Here is a 23,324-nt window from a genome sequence, read left to right on the forward strand (position 1 = left end):
GGAATCATGTACTTTTTTGTTAAAACTGTTTAACCTGACTTTAATTATGAGGAAACAATAAGACAAATTCAGTATGTGTAGCATGCTACCAAGATAGTCGACTCAAAAAATGTCTATGTTTAGTAAAAACAATAAACAGATACAGTTGAGGTTAAAGGAGGAAAGAGACATGACAAATACAAAGTATGACCCTTGACTGGCTCCTAGATTCTGAAAAAAGCTTTAAAGAACATTTTGTATCATGTTGGGGAATTTGGACTGTACATCAGGTAATAATATTAATGTTAAATTTGCTTGTATAATGGTCTTGTGGCTATGTATTAGAAGGTTCATTGTTTTAAGGGGGTATACCTGATATTTACAACCAAAATGATATCTGCAGCTTTCAAATGGATCAGTGGCAGGGGAAGAGGGAGAGAGAGAAAGAATTGTAAAATATTGGTGAATATAGGTGAAGAGTACACAAATAATTATATTTGGTAAATGTAATTAGAGATTACGATACGTTCTTTTAAGAACAAGCTTTCTCTGATAGAGAATACTGTAGTTCAACTACTTAAAATTACTTGTTGGGTGGGCAGTTTTGTAGGAGGTACAATATATGTGAATGTCTTGGATAGGAAAAATCTTTGTTTTTGAAGACTTGAAAGGAGGCCTGTATGGCTGTATGTTTGAGATGCCAAGGTGTAATACTTCTGTGGGAGGAGAAAACTAACATATGATACTTTATTTGTAGCATTTTCAGCCTAATAAATACCTAATGTCCTAGTTTTAGTGTTTAAACTATTTATAAAGTTCTTTTGTATTTATCCGCATGAGACTCTTAAATACAGAGCTTTGAAAAAGTAAACTAGAGACAGTTGTCCTTGAGCTTTGTGTCAGTATCAGGCGTAGGCCAGTTATTTCTGTCTCAGGAAACTAAACAACCAAGATGAACCATTTCTAGAAATGCATTTCATCACTGGTGGACTTGGTAGACTTAAATTAGGCCTGTAAAAGCCTTGTGGCTACATGTACTATGAACAAGAGGTAACTTGGTTTTACTGTTAAATCTGGGATATAATCCAGCATTACTTGACTTTCTTTAGAACTTTAAGGAAGTGATTTTATTTCTGAGTTACAGATTTTTTGCTGTCGTTGTTAGAGGGGCCAGTAGTCTCTCTATATATGGCATTGCTATTAGGAGAAAATGAGATGTGAATACTCTTGAGAAAGTTAAACACTTTGGAGTAAGGTGAAGGTGTTTTTGAGCCTTTTTAAATCTATCTGTTTTACTACCCATGATCCAGTTCATATTTTTAGGAGTTGGAACTTCTTAACTCTAAGACAGTTAATGGCTTGCAGCAAGAACACCTCAGTTCTATTATTTCTTCTCCTCTTAGGACCAAATTCTGCAGGATTATAATGAAATTCTAAACTTTCCATTCAGTTCATTTTTGCTTGAATAGTTTCATTTACATATTTTAATCAACTTTACCAGCTCAGGACTTGAACATGAATATATGTATTTAACTCAAAGTTAACTATAGTTTTTATGTATATTATTAGCATTGTTGGTTTTGGTGTTTTAAATCTGTAGTTGCTTGCTGTCAGTAGATATGCATATGCAAGATAACTAATCCTCTCACAACTAATATGTGATCAGAGATATTCAAACTAATATTATTAGTGAGTATTAAAATGTTATTGTGGAGACATTGTTTTCCATTTGCATATGTAGTTAAGATGACTGGATATCGTGATTAAAAGGCTTAACCAATTGTTATTTTTAAAAAATCTGACTTATTCTTGAAATCTCATACTGTCTCTAGATGTTTTGGTATTTGCCATTCTGAAAACACTTGACATGTTGAAGTGTCGTTTATAATTTTTAGAAAAGTTGTGCTTTTTATAGTTTATAAAAATATTTTTTATTTAAAAATACTATATACATATTGTGAAAGCCTACACACACAGAAATGTTCTATAAAACATGTTTTATCCTAAAACTTAAGATATTTAAACATTTTCTGTAATTTCATAAAAAGAGCCAAAGCCACACTCATTGAAACTGTATACACTTCTGTCATTGCTTGACCTGTTAGGTGGCTATTTTTAATTCTCAAGGTCTCAGGCTGAACCTAAGATCCGGGTGGCGAATTCAGTTCTGCTTTCAATTTCAATCTTCAAGTGAGGTGAAATTAAGTACAGTTTTAGAAGACCTTTTTAATTCTACATTTAAGTGCATGAACAAATTTTGAGCTGTGTAGTAGAACACGTGTGTTATTTATAGGATAGTGATAGTTTGTTGATAGATGGAGGATTTATTTTACTAGTATGTGTATAAGTAAGTATAGGCTTTCATTAATTTATTCAGGAGATAATTATTAAGAACTTACTTTGTGCCAGACTATGAAAAATTTTAGAGATTAGTAATGAACAGAATAGTTTCAGTTGTCATTTGAAATGCAAATTCAATTTGTTTACATGGTGTTATTTAGGTCAGATTTCTAGAAAATTGTTTTATTCTGCTTTTAATATATGTTTTACAAAGAAGATTTGGAATTATCAGTATATGAAAATAAGTAATTCTGTTAGAATATGAATATTTATGGTTAGATTATTTTTCCTCTAGTTTCAACAACTTCATTCTTGTAACCAGTAACTTGTATTAGTGCTCACATTTTTCCACCTCAAAACCTCCTTTGATCTCTTGAGCTAAGCTTCTGGAAGTAGTAAGCTAAACTCTTAAAGTGTTAGTCTTCAGGTCTAGACCTCATGTGCTCTGGCATTTGAACTCGGTGGTATAGGTGACTTTGGGATTATTTATTTCAATAAACAGTTTTTATTACTCATTTTATTTAATTACTTAATTGGGTACATCTGATATGCTACTCCTTTTTCTTCATTGTCTTTTCTTATTTATTTATTTATTTATTCATTTATTCATTTATTTATTTATTTATTTTTAATGCTATTCTCCTTTATGGGTTGCCTTTATATTTCTGTGGCAACTTCTTTCTTAATAGGATTCTTTTGCTCATCATTCAAATAAGAGTTTTCCAAAGATTTTCGGGTTTGACCTTCATGAACTGTTAACGTTTTTTGGTGGGATAGGGTTAGTCTGCTGACATAGGCTTTGCCACCTTTTTGTTTTTTCCTTTAGAGTAAGAATGTTATTAAAAGCCACTTATCACCATCATTTCATAAAATAAAAGATACTTTAAGAAAGTGAGAATGATATTCTCTCAAAATGTGGAATGGTCTGTTGATTAATTTTAACTTAATTAAAAACTCAACACATTGTCCTTGTTTTTCTTGTTTTGCGATGGTCTGTGGACTTCAATTACATTTGAGAACCACTCCCTTCAAACAGGTTTTTGAAGTGATTCAAGGGGAGGGAATGGGTAGTTCTTGTAGTCTAATTTTAGAGAAAAATTATAAAGTATATTTTAACATATTAAAGTCTCCAAGGTAATCACTCTGTGGAAACCCCCCCCCCTTCCCTTGTTTACTTGGTGTTAGAACCCTTTTTACACATAATTATTAATATTCTGTAGAACTCTTATTCTAGAGGATACCCTTTGAGGAACACTGCTGTGGATGTACATGTCACCAAGGATTTGTCTTCACTTTTATTGTATCTACCTTTTAAAAGTTAATTTTTATTATTTATCAAGTTAAAGTAGTTGTAAAATTAAAAAACTTTTAACCAAAAGAGATGCATTATCTTATCTTTTCCCTCCATCCTTCTTAGAGACAACTACTTTTAATTTTTAGCTGTTTTTAAATTTATATTTCTAAATAAAATATCTTTGTCTTGATTTATCAGTTTTAGACATTTTTTCCTGTAATGTCGAATGAGAAATTTCTCTCAGTCTCTTCCTTTCTTTCAGTATGTTTATGCAGAAAGTTCAAACACTGTTTTTGTATGATTACATAAAAATTTACATATGAGCTGCATATGATATGGCAGAATAAGGGTGACCTTTAAATGAGTTAATTCATAGAAAGTACTTTGAACAGTGTCAAATATTTGTTAGCTGCTATTTTTAGTATTACTTTTATATTAGGTTTAAAAGTTTACTAATGAAAAAAGAAAAGTTACTTAGTTTTCTTTGAACATTGAAATCTTCACACATCTTTTCCCTGTTGTATAAATTATCTTACAGTGTAGTTTTCCACACTCAATCTGTCATATTAGTTACTTTTTTTTCTTTTTTTTTTTTTTCTTAAGAGGTACTGTTCTGGAACTCTAATCTGGACTTGTTGCTCTCTAGACTTACAGCACAGATGTTGTGTTGGGGGTTGCTTTCACAGTTCCTTTTGCTCATGTGTTGACTCCCTTGCACTCATGTTTACCTTTTATTTTGTTTGCTCCTTCTTTTTGTTATTCTCTACCAAAGAAAGTGTGCTTGCTGATAAATCTTTATAGACTTTAATTGCCTGAAGTGTACTTAGTTTACCCTCAGTCTCAATAATTTGGCTGGTTTTAATTTTTCACTCAGGACTTTTAAATGAATAGTTCCTATCTTCTAACTTCTGATATTGATATGACAATGTCATTACTATCCTAGGTCCTTTATAAGTTGCTTCCTCCTCACCCCCCTAATTATAATCTCTTTATCCTAGATTTTCTTGATATGGATCTTTTTCATTCAATTTTGCCGGATGCTTGCTTGGCTTTTTCAGTCTGCCGACTCCTGTTCTTCAGTTCTCAGATGTTTTCTTCTACTTTTTCTTTAATTTTCTCCCTGCCTTTTTTCTGTTTACTCTCTATTGTATGTACTTTTACTGGTCACATGTTGGAAGATTGATCTGATTTTATTATTTATTTTTGATTTATGTTCTATTGATTTTTATTCTGGCTATAATTTTATTTTGTAGTATTTGATATTCCTTTTGTATAATATCTGGATGCAATTTTTCTCAGATTTCTGAAGATATAGTTTTTTAAGAAAAACTTTTTAAAGGTAAGACGAAGCACAGATATAGATAACATAACATAAATTATTAGGTTAATGAATTTTTGTAAGGTTGAAGCTTTTTTAACCAATCCAGGTCAAGAAATAGAACATTGCTAGCCAACCCAGAAGCCCAAGTTTCAATCTTTCTGTTACCACAAAGATAATTGCTATCCTGACTTTTATGGTAGTCAGATTTTTTCTTTATATTATACAACTGTATATCTTAAAGATTATAGTTTAATTTTGTTGATTTTAAAACATATGTTTTAAATTTTTTTCACTAATGGGTTCCAACTTGCATCTTGCACCTTTTCTCTCTGTGCTCAATAAACTTTTGGCCAAGAAACCAAGTGGTTTGACCTGTAGATTTCCTGGCCTGGGTTTGCTGATTACATCCTCACTGTGCAATTGAACATTATTTCTCTGCATTTTCTATAAATTGGTGGCTAGATCTACAGGCTTATCAGATTTAGGTTTGCCTTTTTTTTTTTTTTCTTTTTTCTTTTGACAAGACCACTTCATAGATGTGTGTTTTCCCATCAAGAAGCATATATATAATCTTGTACTGATGCGCAATTCATAGATCCATTTATTCATTAGGTGTTGGAAAATGATGATTTAAAAATTTATTATTTTTCATTTATTGTCTTGAATATATTTATAAAGAAAATTTAACCCCTATTTTCAGTAAGTTCTTCATCTGTTCCCCTCTCTGTGCTTTGTGTTTCCCTGATTCAGTCCTTAAAAGAATAAACTTTACATCTTCTTATGGAAATGTGACTTGGCAGTCCAACTGTCTTTTATACAGATTTTTACATATTACTCCATTCTTCATGCTACCCCTAACCTTTGCCTTTTCAGTCTGGTGCCTCCAATGCTTTGGTCTTTTGGGGTCCTGTGGGACAGATGGATTTGTTTCTAATTGTTTTTTTCTGCTGGGCACTTAAGTTTAATTGTCGTCCTCATTTTACCTTTGTTTATTATTTTTTCAGTTGCTTTCTATTTTCATATAGTTTGGACTTTTACATGTACTGTACAATGTTTGAAGATAGTGTATGTTTAAATTTTTTTTTCTTGTTTCAGGTCAAGGAGGAGCACAGGAATCTTTACTCTGGTATCTAAAACAGTAAATCCTTTTCATCCCATTTCTCTTTTCATTTCTATCTAGGCTCAAAATACAATCAGCACCTTCATGGCTTCCCAGATCTTTTCTTTCTGATTTTCTGAGCTGTGCATCTTTTCAGCTGCTTTCCAGTTTTCCTAATTAATCTTCCCAAGATGTTTGTCAGTTTAATCAGTGTTTTAGTGGTTTTTAGTGGTCTTTATTGTATATATATTTTCTTTCATTGATTTCTTTTTAAATTTTGCTTTCCTTGAGTTTCTTTCACTTTTTTCCCCTCTTCAACATGAGATAGATAATTTATTAACTTTCAGTTCCCCTGGCCCCTACCCCAGGGTCTGTATTCCATTTTTTTATTAGTAGAAAGCTTACTCCAAGTGGTGAAATAAAAATGACGACTAAGACTTTCCTCATTTTTAGTTCCTTTGTAGCTTTGTATCCACTACTGTACTTTTTTTAAAATTAAGGAATTATTGGCACATAATGTTGTATTAGCATTAGACAATAAGTTAATCCTTAATATCCATTTCATTTTAAAAATTATTTCTCCATATAAGAAAAACACCATGATTATTTAAAAAAAAAAAAAAAGATAAATGTATATAAACTAGGTTGCACAGAGCCCTACTGCCCAGGGCTTTTTCTCCATTAAAACTAATTCATGGCCTTAATTCAGGTTTTTGTTGTCGTTGTAGTTAAAAGATTATTACAGACTTATTGGAGTCTGTTTTTTCTTTCCTTTGCTTGTTTGTTTATTCATTCAGCCAGTATTGAGAACCTGTTATGTGCTAGGGAATGGGAATATATAGCAGTGAACTAGGCAGACAGACAGGTGAGGTCTCTAATGGAGCTTTTACAACTTGGGCCTTTTTCATTTGTTCAGTGTTATCCTTGTCATTTTCTCTCTCTTATAATACGAGCTGTAACTTACCTGAAGTTTTGTTCTTAGAAAAGTATATGTTGTCTTGGGACTTTGCTTATGTCCCTGATGCTTATGAAACTCTCAAGTTCACCTGGGAAACTACTACTTGTCCTTCAGATTAAACGCTGAGCACTCATGACTATTGGCTGACCCTGCCTCTTGCTTTTGGATAGATTAGAAGGTATTTTCTTTTTGTGTCTATGCATTATAGGGATTGTGTTACATAATTTTTTTTTCTGTGCCACCAGTATGGGTGTTTATTTCCCAAGTTAGGCTGTGGTTCTTTGGTGTTATGTACTATATCATTCCATATTTGTTTCTCTTAACACCTAGCATAGTACCTGGCACATAGCAAGCATTGAATAAGTTCTTGTTGAATGATGATAGCCATAGAGTTTAAAAATCATCATGTTTTTCTTAACTTTCATTGGACTCTTATTCAGAATGGTTTGGGTAGTAGACTGTTCTGGTTGGTTAAAGTGTTCAGGTTAATAAAAAAGTATATTTTTAGATACCAGTTTTTGTATATGTGCTGCTAAAGTGTTTTTGACTATAAGCGGTTAGCAGCTTGGGAGACAAAAGTGTGTATGTAATAAGCTTTACAATATAAGGCTGCAGTTTGCATATAAACCATTATAAATGGAAATTAATTTTCCAAGTTAGCCAATTTATTTTGTAATATAACTTACTTGCAGTGTTCCTAATACTTATCGCTCACTATAAGGATTTCAGAATTTAACCTTGTGCTCTAATGAATGCATTTCTTCTCAGTATTGCCTAGCCTTGAGATTAAGCTATCAGCTGATTCTGAGCCACTATTAGCAACCCTTACGGGGGGGTACCAGCAAGGTGAGTGAGAGGATAACTCCTTCGTTTGTCTCTTTAATAGCCTACGTGTTGCCTTTCCACCTCATCGCCTTAAGGCAGAGTTCACTACTATGTAAGTCCTGCATCACATACAAGGAGTTCCCATGCAAATTCTTATAACTTTAATTTTAAATATCCATGGACAACTAAGGGTCACTGAATAGTTGAGGAAAGCCTAGTACATGACAGGAGAGCCCAAGGTAAACAGGAGAAATGGTTCCTGAACAGATAATAGAAAGAGTTTACTTGAGAGCTGAACAAATATGACTAGAAGAAAATTTTCCATCTGGACTCATCATTTTGAAATTTGAGGACATCAAAGATAAAGGGAGATCTTAAAAACTTCCTGATGGAAAAATTCAGTAAACTACCAAGGTAAAAATCAGAGTGGCATCAGCTTTTGCAGCATCAGTGCTGAGTACCGAATTTAATATAGGAATATCAACAGACTTCTGAGGGCAGTTATTTTCAAGATAAAATTCTGTATCCAGGAAACTATCAGTCAGTTGTGAAGGTAGGATTGTAAAAAGTTTTAGATACATAGAGGCTCAGAATATTTACATGCACACTTTCTTTTGTTGTAAGCCCCTGCTCCAGCAAAAGAATATGTGATCCAGAGTACAAAGTGTAAGGAAACTTCTAAGATGACAAGGCCTAGAGGGTAATCAATCCATATTGGTACAGGAACACAGAAAGTTCTAGAAGCAGGGGTTACCTGTGGAAAAAAGAAAGGTTTGAAATTATCCTTGACAATTAGAAACAAGGAGGCAATAAAGGGATGCATTAAACATTTTTGGGAAAAATTAAAAGTGAATAAGAAAAGATGTTTTAATATGATAATTTAGTTTTGCAGTGATTAATATTTACAGTTTAAGTAAGTAAAACACTTTATGGATTTAATGAAAATAAGATTTGCACAGGATGAGAGTTGGTGATTAGCATTTTTTATGATAAGTTAGATCTGAAATTGATCAGTTAGAAAAGAGAGATGTAAGCACATTATTTAGAAATATGGCAGTACTTCCCAGAAGAAATAGCTGGGAGTTAAAAAAGTACCAGCTTCTGCTGAGCAGGACCTGGATATGGGAAAGGATGGATAGGGAACTTTGGCGGTTCATTTTAATCCTTTCTGTACTACTTGATTCAATAAATAAAACCAAGAGAGCATTAAATCTAAACTTTGTGGGTGGACCTGAATCAGGAAAGGAGCCTTAAGAAGGAAGATCTAGCTGTCTTTTTTACCAAGATCTTGGGCCCTGAAGATAGGGACCTTAACTGTCGAGAAGGAAAAATAATTAACCTGAAAGTGAATTGAATTTCTTGATATTTCATCCACCACTTAATTGAGAAATTATACTATATTAAATCCTTAAACCACGTTTTTTAATATTAGGCTGGTAGTAATCCTTAGAAATTATCTCAGACGGATGAAATAAATTCTCATAGTCTGACAAGTAGTATTCACATGATTTCCTTGTCAGCTGGGAGATTAAATTGGAGGAATGGGTGGGGAAGAAAAAAGGCCACAGTATTTGAATTAAGCCTCCAATTCTCAAGTTCTTAAGTCGGGGTCTTATTTATTGTGGAAATAGTGAACCAAAAGGAAGAAGTGGCTCGAACCCTTGGTCCCCACCTACTTTCAAGGGAGGAAACCTTTTTTCAGGCAGTCTCTTTCAAGCTGGATATCGGTAGCAGTGATGAGAAAATACTTTTCTAATAATAATTGTATTATATGTAGAAGAAATAATCTGTATAAGTGAGTTGTCAAATAGTAAAAGCAGGTAGCTAGTAAAAATAGTAGTGACATGAAATATGACTTGCTACTCTGCTATTCCTACTACTATTATCACCTGTATTGTGTAATGTGAGGAGTGGATGTATTGAGTCAAATCTTATTAACATTGGAAAAAGTGTACGTCATCCTAAGTCTGTGATCTGGATATGTCCAGTTTCCCTAGTTCTCACATTCCCACTTTAATTTACCAATCATCTTAACATACCTACTTTAATAAATTTAATATATGCCCTGTATATTTGTGTTTTTATAAAATATATAGTGTTATATGTGCATGTTTTCAGTTTGCATAAATAATAATTGTGCTATAAATTTTACTCTTCTGTTTTTATCAACACATTTACAAGATTTTTCCATGTTAAATATGTGCTCCACTTTCAAGGTCACAACAGTAAGTCTACATTTTCTAATTAGATGTCAGGTTTTACATTTTGCTTTTATGTCTTTAATCCCCCTATATATTGTGAATTAGAGATATAGTTTTTTACTCCATTTAAGTGGGCCAGTTTCCCAAATACTGTTTACTAAATCTTTATTGATTTATGGTATCACTTTCATTATTTAAAAACTTCCTGTAAATGAACCTGTTTTGGAGATACCTATTCTGTTGCATTGCTTTTATTGTTCGTTCCTTTTTTTCTGCAAACAGTTTTTCTCTGGAATATGTCACAGTATCTGGTAGGGTAAGTCTTCTCTTTGTTTTTCCTTTTAAAAGTTGACTAGCTGTTCGATGGACTTTAGATTTCCTTATTAATTTTATAAAATGTTTGACTTCAGAAAATCCTGCCAGATTAATTGGAATTTCATTGAATTTATATGCTAAACATTATTGACGAAAGACATTGAAATTTAACTTGCATCAACCTCCTTGGGAGAAGCAAGAGTATTCTAGACGTTCTTAATATCCTATAAAATGAAAATGTATGGACTGGAGGTTGAAGGGGTGTTGGATAGAGCAGGGAACATCTTACATAACCCAACAGGGGTAGGGAAGGCAGAGCTTAAGAAAAGGGCATGTGAGCCAACTTTTTTGTTTGTTTTCATTTCCTTTTAGAATTTTCCCTGGTCTGACTTATTAAACAGGAGAGGCAGCCTAGCCTGGATCCAAGAGGAGAGATACAGCTTTGTAGCTACTGATTAGTCAACTGAGTACCCAGAAATACTGATTCCTTCAATCAAAAAGTCTGTTTGTTATGGCACTTTTACAGTGTATAAACTGGGGAAAATCTTTCTAATATGTATAATAAAATATTATTTATGATATATGATACCCTTGAAAATCATTATGAAAAGGATTAATATTTCAGTTTAAAAAAAAACATCAGCTGCCGTTTCTAGAAGACGTACAAATTGTTAACAAATTTATGGAAAAAAATGCTTCTCTAATAATAGAAATATAGATAGAAATCGTGCATGTATGTGTTGTGTTGTCAAGTAGCAAAAAGGTAATACTCCCTGTTGGTAAAGGTGTGGGCCATCAAGTTTACTCTGATATAGTGTCAGTGAAAGTGTTAATTGGTTTTTTAAAGGTACATTTGACAACATATCACATAAAATATATATAAAATATGGGTTGGGGGAGTACGGAGGTTTTTAAATGAAGCAGTATTGGCCATGAGATGATAACTGCAACTGGATGGAGAATACCTGATGGTCTATTATATTTGTTTTGTCTGCTTTTGTATGTTTGCACTTTTTTCAGTAAAAGGAAAAAAATGTGTATATTCTTTGATACAATAATTATTCTTTACAAATTTATCCTATAAGTTGTAACACTTAAAAATAAAATATAAAAGGATGAATTTTATATTATTGCTTGTAATAGTAAAACATTGGAAATATCTTCAGTGTTCTTCAGTTGGGTAATTAATTGTTGGAAAGTAGCCTAGCGGTTGATGATGAGATTATCTTATATACTTTTATTTTATACTTACACAGATGGACATTACATTGTCCAAGACATTATGGGAGAAAAGTTATAGAACAGTATATAATTTACTTTCTGTTAAAACATTTATATGAATTATATATGTATATATAGTATATACAGAAGAAAAATCATGCGATTAACAGTTATTTTGTGGGAGAGGATAGGATGGGGAATTTTCATGTTTGACTATTTCTGTATACTTTTGCAATCAGAAAGGAAGTAATAAATTCTAAAATTAAAAAAGTTAATTTGGCTTCTAATAAAGGTCACATTCTGGAGAAGAGGGATGTAATCAGTGACATTAATGGGGGGAAAAAACCTTAAGGGGGAAAATGCACAGTGTTTATTCTAGTAATGTTTTGAGTTGGGGTATTATGGGTCATTTATCCTTTTCTGTAAAATTTTTTTGGGCAGAGAAATTTTAAAAAAGGAGAATACTTTTACAAATATGTTTATTAATGCAGTTTTATATTTGAAATTTGTTCTTCGTGTTCATATGGATAAAGAATTGGTGTATATTTCCCTTAGAATGTGAATTAGAATCTTGTTTACTCCAAGCAAAACCAAGATTATTTTGTGCATATTTTTAGAAGAAATTTAACTTTTTTTAAATAAAAATGTTTTACTTTTCAATTATAGTTGGCATATAATTCTATATTAGTTTCATTTGTATGTCATAGTGATTAGACATCTAAATAACTCACAAAATGATCACCCCATTAAATCTAGCACCCCTCTGACACCATACATAGTTATTAAAATATTATTGGCTATATTTCTTATGCTATACTTTCTGTCTCCATGTCTGTTAGTAAGTACCAATTTGACTTCTTAATCCCCTCCCTATTTTCCTCGCCCCTCGGTCCCCTCCCACCTTCCATCTGGTAACCCTCAAAATGTTCTCTGTCTATGAGTTTATTTCTATTGGTTTGTTTATTTTGTTCTTTAGATTCCACATATATATCTGTGCAGTCACATGCCATTTGTTTTCCTCTCTGATTTACTCCACTCAGCACACTACCTTGTAGGTCTGTCATGCAATATCTTTTTCCATCCCCTTACTTTTAGTCTGTGAGCATCTTTTAATCTGAAGTGAGTCCCTTGTAGGCAACATATATAAGGGTCTTGTTTTCTTACCTGTTCAGCCACCTTCCCTATTGATTGGAGCACTTAATTCTTGTTACTGCTTGTTAATAGATATATAGTTATTGCCATTCTTTATTCATATTTTTGCTACATGTTTTTTCTTCTTATTAAGAAGTCCCTCCAACATTTCTGTAATGCTAGCTTAGTGATGCTGAACTCCTTAAGCTTTTCTTGTCTGGGAAGCTCTTTGTCCTTTGACTCTAAGTCATAGCTTTGCTAGATAAAGTATTCTTGGTTGTAGATCCTGGGTTTTCATTACTTTGAATATTTTGTGCCAAGCCCTTCTGTCCTGCAAAGTTTCTTTTGAGAAATCAGCTGCCAGTCTTATGGGAGCTCCCTTGTAGGTAACTAACTGCTTTTCTCTCGCTGCTTTTAAGATTCTCTCTTTGTATTTAATCTTTGGTATTTTAATAATGATGTGTCTTGGTGTGGGCCTCTTTGGGTTCATTTTTTGGGGGGACTGGGATTCTATATCTATTTCCTTTACCAGGTTAGGGAAGTTTTCCATCATTTTTTTTCAAATAGGTTTTCAGTTTCTTGCTCTTCTTCTCTTGATACTCCATGATGTGAATGTTGTTATGTTTGTTGTTATCCCATAGGCTCCTTATATTATCTTTATTATTTTGGATTGCTTTTCTTTTGCCATTCTGATTGGGTGTTCTCTGCTACCCCATTCTCTATATTGGTGATTTGATCCTCCGCTTCATCCACTCTGTTGATTTCCTTTAATATATTCTTCATCTCAGATATGATATTCTTCATTTCTGACTGGTTCCCTCTTGTAATTTCCATCTTCATTGTTATGTTTTTTATCTCTTTGTTAAAGTTCTCATTGACTTCATGTACTCTTCCCATAAGTTCCTTGAGCATCCTTATAACCATGTTTTGAACTCTACATCCGGTATATTACTTGACTCCATTTTGATGAATTATTTTTCTGAAGCTTTGTTTTTTTCTTTTAACTGGGACATAGTTCTTTGTCTCCCATTTTGGCTGCTTCCTTTTGTCTGTTTCTATGTATTAGGTAGGGCTCCTAAGTCTCTCAGTCTTAGTAGAGTGACCTAATGTAGTAGGTGTTCTCTGGAACCCCTTGGTACAGTCTTGAGATGGGTCCAGCTGCAGGCCAAGTTCAACCTCAGCCTCTGCAGCTCTGGGGCCACCTTGTAAGGGTCACCAGCCAATCCATATATTGCTTCTACCTGCACTGGGCTTATAGGTGCCTCGAGGGGTCAAGTCTGAGGCTGGCTGCTGCCAGTGCAGGGCTTGAGGCTGTTCAGCAGGCTGGGATGGGGGAGAGCTCAACAAAGAAACAGTGGCTACTAATGTACCTCTGTCTGGGAGAAAACTGACCCTCCAGCCCTTGCCTTGAAGCCCAACAGCTCAGTGCCTCCCTTATGTCCCTCGTGACACTTGAGCAGCTGCCCCAGCACTGGAGCTCAGAACAAGTGAGTCCGATAGTGAGTAAGTAAGGCTTGGTACGGGCCCTTTAAGAGGGAGGTCTTTGCTTCTTGCTGCCCTCCATCTCACTGAGCCACAACCTCCAATGGTTTTCATGGCCAGAAGTTGTGGGGAGCTCTCTTCCCGGCACTGGCACCCTGAGCTGTGGAGCTCAGCATGTGGCCAGGACCCTTTGCTTCTCAGTAGGGAAGGGAGTTTTGTAGCTAAGATAACTCTCCTGATTATCAGTAGCCGCTCGCGGTTGTACTGGACTGTTTCACAGCTCTGCCCCGTCTTTCGTTTTGAGGTGACCTGTTATTTGAGGTGACCTAGTTGTTCAGCCAGACCTCTGGTAACTTCGCCTACTAGTTGCTTTGTAGTTTGTTACAATTTTGGTGTGGTTGCTAGAGGAGGTGTGTACAGCCTTTACTTTCTATGCCATCTTGAATCTCTAAGTTTAACTCTAAATTTTTCTTGAATTAAACTGGAATTTTATAAATTCCACATAAACTTTATAAATTCTATGCCAAGCATTGAGGGTACATCTGTGAATAAGAGTAAGACACATTCCCTGTTTTTGGTGTTATAGTGTTTGGCTGGGAAATAGTGTTATGTGTTGCAGTGGGTTCAAGACTGAACAGGGAAGACTGATGGAGACAGTTACAGTATGTATAACTTTGCCCCAGAAGTTTGTGAATGGGAGGAAATAAATAGGAACACACGGAATCAAGGGTATTTTAGTTGTTCTCTTTTCCCTACAAGTTCTTGAAAGATATTAAGCATAGTTGAATGCTAATGGAAAGATGCCAGTAGAAAGATTTACTAAGGGCCGGCTCTGGTCTATAATTGTATAACCGTGGTCAAGTTATTATTAATCTCTATTTCTACAGTTACAGATCTTCCTATATAAAAAGGGATCTGCGAAATCTTCATCTGTAAAAATGTCTCCATAGCATTGTTTTGAGTATTAAATTACCTCTGTTCCTGTGCCATAGTAAATGGCTCTTAAAAGAGGCTCAAATGAATGAATAAGCAAAATGCTAATGCTAATGTAGGGTTGAACATATAGTAAGCATTCTGTAACTTCCAAGAGATTTGGCTATGAATGGAGGGACAAAATAAGGAGATGGTAGTGGGAGGTGGCATAAGGAGTCAAGGGTAACTTATTGGATTACACACTACACCAGAAATATTGGAAGATGCAGGGCAGAAACACTAGGAGATGGAAAAGTGAAAAAATGGTATCTTATGATCTAAGGGCATGGTGTGCAGAAGGAGTAATACAGTGGAGAGTAAAATGGAGGCAGACCTGGCCATCATGAAAAAGGGAGTGAATTTGTTGAAGCAATAGCAGAATGTATGAAACTATCTGGGCACGTTTGCAATTTTGAGTTTTGTACATCTTCCTGTTTAGAATTGGAAGATTCTAGGTCCTGGTTGTCACCCTGGCATTCTAATAAGGTCATTCCTCACCTGTAATTAATTATGTTGCTCAGGCTTTGGGTAGTTTCTTTAAGTTAAGGGAAGCAAAATCCCTCGTGACCACTGGAATTGAAAATTGCTGTTAAGACTCATTTTTATACTTTGATTTGAAGGCATTAAATTGTTTCACTGTCTAGAAAAAAGAAGATTCTCAGCCTGGCATTGAGCATTCTCGCTGATAAAATTCGTCATAGTGACTCATCTTGAATTTTTACTTATCTGTAGCACTCATTTTGTCAGACTTTTAAACCTTTTAACTCCTCTAAACATACTACTAAAGTGCCTTCTCCTCACAGCTGACTCTGGCAAAAATATATGGCAATATATATTCCTTTATTTAGAGCCTCCCGTTCTCAGATTCTTTCAGGGGATCTGCAAGGTCAAAACTATTTTCATGATGATAAGATGTTACTCTCCTTTACCACTGTGTTAGCATTTCTATAGATAATGTAAAAACGGTGTTTGTACAGACCGCTCTTGCCTTAGATTGTACCTAGTGTTCTTCATTGTTGAGTGCTCACAGTAAACACACATACTTACATATACACATGCATGCACACACAAAAAAATCTGTTTTACTTAAGAACATTCTTGGCAAAACAGTAAAAATTATTTTCACTAAATCTTAACCTTAAGTTTAGGTATTAAATACGTGTAATGAAATAAGAATAAGAAGTATACATAACATATTTATACTGTTGCTTGAGTTGCCAGCTGAACTGGCAGCTTTTTCATAGAACACTATTTTTACTTGAAACAGTGACTAACTTGGGTTTATGGCAGATACTTCCTTAAAGTGACATACTTCACATATTTACTTTATTATTTACCTTCATTATTACTTTATTATTTCTTAAGTAAAATAGAATATTATTTTAGTTTTCTTCATTTGTTCCTATGGGTTGGAATTATCATCTGATGTTATTTCTACACTATTTTGTTTCCATCACCTCCTTTGTGCTGCTATTGTCAAATACATTACATTTCTATATGTTATAGGCCTAACAATACCATTATATGTGTATTGTTTCATATACTTACATTAAAGGAAATATGCATTTATACTGTGTTTTATAATTAACTGCCTTTACCAGTGTACTTTGTTTTCTTGTGTGTGTGTGTGTGTATTTAAATTTTCACCTTGATTTACTTGCTTTCAACCCTAAGAACTTCCTTGTATTTCTTGTAAGGTACTCTGCTAGCAACAAATTCTCTCAGTTTTGTTTATCTGGAGTATATTTTTGAAAGATAGTTTTGCTGGATATGATTCTTAGTAGACAGTTTTTTTCTTTCAGCATTTTGAATATGTTATCTCACCGCCTTTTGGGCTTCATTGTTTCTGATGCAAAATTAATGTTACAGGGTTTAATGTACATGATGAATAATTTTCTCATTGCTTTCAAGATTTTTTCTTTGTCTTTCAGCATTTTTACTGTGGTGTGTCTTAAGTATAAATATCTTCGACTTTATTCTACTTGGAATTTGTTGAGCTTCTTGGATGTATAGATTAATGTTTTCCAGCAAATTTGGGGAGGTACCAGATATCTTTAAAAGGCATATTTTTCAAACTAAAACACTAAACCCTTTAAACACTTAACTCTCCATACCTCATTTTTTTCCGTCCCTGGCAACCATCATTCATCTCTGTCTCTATGAATTTGACTACTTTAGTTACATCATATAAATGGAATTGTACAATATTTGTCCTTTTTGTCTGGTTTATTTTTCTTAGCATAATGTCTTTAAGGTTCATCCATGTAGTACCTTATGATAGAATTTTCCAGAATTTGTATTCTTAGGTATTGACATAGATATTGCCAATTCCTAGGTATTGAAACATTTTTTTCTTCCTTGCTTGTCTTGTTTTTACTTAACTTTTATGATACTTTTGAATTATTGTCTATCTAGTTTTACATATTACATTTTTAATTAGTAAAAAATATTAAAATTGGGAATGTGAAACAAAACAAATACTGTTACTTTTAAGAAGGTTGATGGTGGTATACTATGCTGTTTATGGAATGACTAATACATAAATTGTAATATTAGAGTATGTAATTTTGGCATCTTTTTAACAAAAGTAAAATGATCTTTGAAATTTCTTCTCATTTGATTATAATTTTATGTAATTGGTAGTTCTCAATTTTAATTTTAAACTCCCTATGTGCATATATGAGGGGCTGTGTTAACATTCCCATCAATAAACAATGATCAATTCAGGACTGATTCTATGTATGGAGATATGACTATCCCTCCAAAGAGTTGAAAATACTCAACTACTCCAAAATCACTGATAGTGTGTTTTAGCTGCATGCGACATAATCACTTATGTACTTTATCAAGTGCTTATGACACTGTGACATGTAGTTTCTTTTAGTTTATCTAAACCCAGTTATGAGATTCAAGGCATCCTTTTGCTCATGACCATGACAGCCTGCTTACTTCAACTTAGAGCTGTCATTTTGATGATAGCTGCCCTTCATATATTATCTTGGAGTGGTTGCTGAAACCTGACCTCACCTCGGGTAGGCACTGAGAACTGCTATCATTTTGTTTTAAACTTATTTGTTTCTGGAGAGTATTTGTGATTTTAGGTACTTGTTATATTTTCCCTCCAGTTAAGTTTTTTAATAAATCAGAAATTTTAATTAATATGCAAAATATGTCTTTGGTATAAAATAGGCTCTACAAGTAAGTTAATCTTATATATGGTTATCCTTAATTTCCTAAACAGAGACTCTACAGGGGCAGGTAATTCACTGGTCCACAAGCGGTCTCCTTTACGTCGAAACCAAAAGACCCCAACATCCTTGACCAAGCTGTCTTTACAGGATGGACATAAAGTCAAAAAGCCAGCATGTAAATTTGAAGAAGGTCAGGATGTCCTAGCTAGATGGTCAGATGGCTTGTTTTATCTTGGAACTATCAAAAAGGCAAGTTACCTTAATATATCTTTTGCTTTTTTGCAGTAAACTTCTTGAATTTAAATTTAGCTTCATGTTTTTCATTTTAAAAGAAATTACAAGTATTCCTCTGTATTTCAGATAAACATATTGAAACAGAGCTGCTTCATCATATTTGAAGACAGTTCTAAATCCTGGGTTCTCTGGAAGGACATTCAAACAGGCAGGTGCTACTATTTCTCTTGAACATGATTTATACTAAAATTTGATTTTTTTCAATTTGTTATTTTTGAATGTTGTCTGTTTGGCAGTGTATTAAGATAACTCAATCACTTTTGAGGGGAGGCAAAAACAATTAATGTTCTCTTCATAGTTTTCAGGCAGTTATAATCTATGTTAAAGACCATAGAAGAACAAGCAAGACTCACTCTGTTAGGGTGTAGAGGTAGACTAGAAGACAGATGTGCTACTGATACATGCCTATAAACTATTGTTGGGACCCTTCTAAGAACTTAGAAGAAAAATTTTAGTCACTAATATGAGTAACACTTTGAGCTTCATCATAACTGTTGCTTGCTTATATTAGTACAAAGTAATGTAGATAGCTAGTAGGTTTTGAGAACATACTGTTTGTTAGACGTTTTGAGGAATTCAGACATACTAAATGAGCTTAGAATATTAGAACTAGTCATTCAAAAAATGGTTTGAAATTACTATTTAATTATGTTTTTTATGTTTATATGAGAAAATGAGCATATATTGGGCGCATGTAAAAATTAGTAGAAGTATATCTTGATTTGGTTGTAGGTATGTTTCTTGTAATGCTTTCTATTTTCACAAACCTTTGAATCTGCTAAATAAAGGTGTTATTTTCCCATGTATCTTTTTCATTGAAAATGTTTTATTTATAGAAATTATAAACATTAAAAATCTGAGTTGTTAGCTGCATAGTAAAACATCTCTTTTGGTTTTCCTTTTACAGAGTTAATAGCCTGCACTAAGACTTGTGTTTTATATTTCCTCTTATAGAAAGGAGATGTAAATTCTCTTTCCCTAAAAGGTGGATACTTTTCTAAAGTATTTAGTGATTGGGTTTTGTATTTGAATCCCAAGTGCAACTTTATGATAGGTTACTGCCATATTTGTATTATGTTTTGAATCTGAAATTGACGGATCAGTGAGAAAAGAGAGAGGAGGACGATAGGATATCTTCAACAGTAGTGATGTTGAACAGATCTTATTATCCTGCTTACAGAATTATCCCTTTTTTAGTCTTTAAACACGAAAAAAAGAAGAAAATCAGTGGTACATCTGGAAAGGAAGTTTTTGTGAAAGTGAGGGTCCTGTCCAACACATGCCCCACCCAGTATATCAGTTAGTGGTCTGTGGTGGTTCTTTCCTCAGTGGCTGCTTTGGTTATCCTTAGAATTACAAAGGGGTGCTCCTTGGCTATTTAACTCTTTGTTAACACCCAGAAAGTTAGCACACATGTACCTTGGAGTTGCTATGGAATGAGCAAGTGAATCTGAAAACTGCATTATGAAATTTCAGTGTGGAGAGTAGCTTTTGTAGTTTGCTTCCTATAAGAAACCTGCTAATAATAGATACTTCAAAATAATTTAACAAATTTGGGTAATTTCACTCATCTAGTAAGATTTCTTTGAAAAGTTTGTCATGTGTAACCAAGTTAGTAGTGCATTACAACAGGGAGGTAACATATTAAAACCATGACATGATTTTAAAAGGATTTTTAACCTTAACACCTATTTTGGATATTACTTTAACAGTTGTATTAAATGCATAAAAATGTTTTATACTCTTTACATAGCAAACTCACTTTTAGCAGTTCATGCAAAAGAAATAATTCAAAAGTAAAAAAAAAACAGATGAAAAATACATACTGTAGCTTTAACAAAAACTTTGGTACATCGAAGGTGAAATGGCTAGGACTTTATAGTCAGTTGGATTTAGAGTAAGAGAAATTGTAGAAGGCCACTAAGAAACACAGAAAATGCTTGTAAACTTGATGTATTTGAATTTCACAAGTAAAGGCATTCCTTAGGATTGTTTTCTGAGGTAAACACATTGTTGAATCAGCACCTGCTTTTCTGAGGAACTGCCGCCTCCCACACCAGTCCATATGTTTGCAGTGGGTGTCAAATCAGGCACCTACCCGAATCTAAGGCTGTATATAGGTCCTTTTCCGGGGAATTGCAGATTTGGACTGAGAGGTCCCAGGTTCAGTCTGGTTGCTCTCCTCCTGACTAAAGCCATAAACTTTAGAAGGCCATGTCCAGTCAACTGTGCAAAGAAGTAAACAAAGCCTGGGAAAAGAGGAGGCTAGAGAGGACAAGATACCAAATCAATAAACAAAGGAAAATGCATGAAATGAACAAACAAAATTTGGTAACCTATATGTTAAGAATAGAGGCATAATAAAGTAAATTTGGTTCTTTTCACTGGATGGAATATTATGTGGCTATTAAGAATTATCATTTTGAAAACTATGGTGTGAAAATACCTTTGATAAAGAAATATTACATAGTATTGTAATACTACATAATGAAAGGAAGCACCTCACAGTGAAGATAATATAGACTTTGGCTTATCTAGGTTTGAATCCTAGCCTTGATACTTTCTGACTAAGGGTCCTTAGTTTAGTTATCTTTCTGAGCCTCATTTCTTCTCTTTAAATAGAATACTGATCGAATAAGTTACAGAATTAAACAAAAGAATGTATGTCAAGAGCCTCACAGAGCTTGGCTCATAGCACAAAATCGTAAATTTTTATTGTTGCTATGTGAATAAAGCACGTGTATTAATATTTTAATTATGTATATTGAAATTGCCGAGAATATCAGTAATAATTGTTAGAGTGAAAAACTCACATTCTAAATTTTATAGAATAAAATTGTTTTTAGAATAAAATGTTTTAGTAAAAAATATTTAAGGAAAAAATAATTTACTTATTCAAGTAAAAAGGTATTATTTAATAATTGTGGAGCCCCTGAGCTTTTGTTACAGTGAGATTTTGTTAGGGTGCATTATTGGGCACCATATTTCCAGATTTCAGAAGCTGGAGAGGAAATCATTGGTGTTCAACCTGTTTCATACATTAGTAAATATAAAGAAAGTTCCATGTCCAGAGAGAAAGGGGTCAGTGATATATCTTTCTTGCCCTTTTTCTTTATTCTCATGATGTTAGGCAGTGTAGAGTGAGCGAACACATGTACATGGGTAGATCTGTGTTCTGGAGAGTTGTTCTAAGTGTTCACAAAACATCCCCTTCCTTCTTCCTTCAGGAGAGTTGGAATATTAGAAGTGAATGATAAAGGATCCTATCGTTTAAATTGAAAGCAGTTTAAATTATTCCCTGTTCAAAAAAGCAGGTTAAATTATTACTATAAAGAGATATCTTAGGTTAAAGGTAGGATGAATACAGAGAGGGAGCAGAGAAATAACATTTTGTATATTATACTTTGCCCTGAGAAGAAATCATGATTTAGTGAACAAGCATCACCCGTATGGGCTACTCACTGAGTCAAAAAATATTTCTGTTATGTGCAGTACTTCTTTATTATTATTGTCTTTTTAGTGTTTATTTTAAATATTTTAGGAGCCACTGGAAGTGGGGAAATGGTCTGTACAATATGTCAAGAAGAGTATTCAGAAGCTCCCAATGAAATGGTTATATGTGATAAGTGCGGCCAAGGTAACCACTGATTTCTTTTAATCTTGTGGGAAAGTTTTGTTACATGTGTAATGCCCCATTGAAGATTAATGATTAAAAATACTTTACATTGGTAATCGAAGCTGTTACAATTTATTCATTAGTTGTAATTATATTAATGTAGGAAAAGAGAATATTAAAATGCCTTCTTGAAATTGTTGCGGTATTTATTAATTAAATAGAATTTGCTTTATGCTTTTTTTGATATTAAGGATATCATCAGTTGTGTCACACACCTCATATTGATTCCAGTGTGATTGATTCAGATGAAAAGTGGCTCTGTCGACAGTGTGTTTTTGCAACAACAACAAAGGTATCTTTTAAGTGTTTTGGGCTGAAGCCCTAAATGGAATTTGTAAGGCACTATCAACATAATGACTGTATACGTTGAAAGTTGATTTGAATGAAATAAGCAATCAATGCTGGGTAGAAAGAGGTACTGCTTATTGTTTTACTAATGATGCATAAGTGACTTGCAGCTCTTCTTGCACTTATTTTCTCATAGTGGTCTTGGAATTAGGGCAATAATTTGAAAGAAAAGACAACAAAAATAAAGGTTGTTATTAGTCAAACAGTTTCTGATATGGTAAGAAGTTTAAAATGGAAGTTTCTTCAGTTTCAGAAGCATTTTTAAGTTATTGAATTGTATTTAAAAATGTATCCTTCACTCTTCTAAAATACTTTTTCCCTCTATTATAGAGGGGTGGTGCGCTTAAGAAAGGACCAAATGCCAAAGCATTGCAAGTCATGAAGCAGACATTACCCTATAGTGTGGCAGACCTTGAATGGGATGCGGGTCATAAAACCAATGTCCAGCAATGTTACTGCTATTGTGGAGGCCCTGGAGAGTAAGTAATATAGTTAGTTAATGCCTTTAAGTAATTTTTATTTTCTTATATTGTCTATTTTTGTATTGAAAAGGAAATTAGAGGCAGTGGTTTTATTTATCTTTATCATTAAATGTTTGATAAATAAATGGATCAGAGTTCTAACTTACAATGTTTAGAAATTTATCTTTAACATCTAATCACTGGTCCTAGTTCTGC

At 33.5% G+C, this 23,324-nt stretch overlaps 1 protein-coding gene across 4 annotated transcripts in view; it reads left to right on the top strand.

Moving 5' to 3' along the window:
- MTF2 (metal response element binding transcription factor 2) overlaps window positions 1-23,324 on the top strand; it is a 60,140-nt gene that overhangs the window by 16,137 nt on the left and 20,679 nt on the right. Inside the window, exons 2-7 of one of the 4 annotated variants that reach the window (XM_016134253.2) lie at window positions 18,380-18,396; window positions 18,477-18,578; window positions 18,690-18,771; window positions 22,165-22,260; window positions 22,491-22,591; window positions 22,978-23,126. In XM_016134253.2, coding sequence (XP_015989739.1) covers window positions 22,185-22,260; window positions 22,491-22,591; window positions 22,978-23,126 — 326 coding nt within the window. In that variant the 5' untranslated portion in view covers window positions 18,380-18,396; window positions 18,477-18,578; window positions 18,690-18,771; window positions 22,165-22,184. Of the gene's footprint in view, window positions 1-18,379; window positions 18,579-18,689; window positions 18,776-22,164; window positions 22,261-22,490; window positions 22,592-22,977; window positions 23,127-23,324 lie in introns of those variants that run through there. The other 3 variants (XM_016134250.2, XM_036236512.1, XM_036236509.1) reach the window with 3 other exon arrangements.

Source organism: Rousettus aegyptiacus, unplaced genomic scaffold (genome assembly GCF_014176215.1).
Source record: "Rousettus aegyptiacus isolate mRouAeg1 unplaced genomic scaffold, mRouAeg1.p scaffold_m13_p_1, whole genome shotgun sequence".
Lineage (NCBI taxonomy): Eukaryota > Metazoa > Chordata > Mammalia > Chiroptera > Pteropodidae > Rousettus > Rousettus aegyptiacus.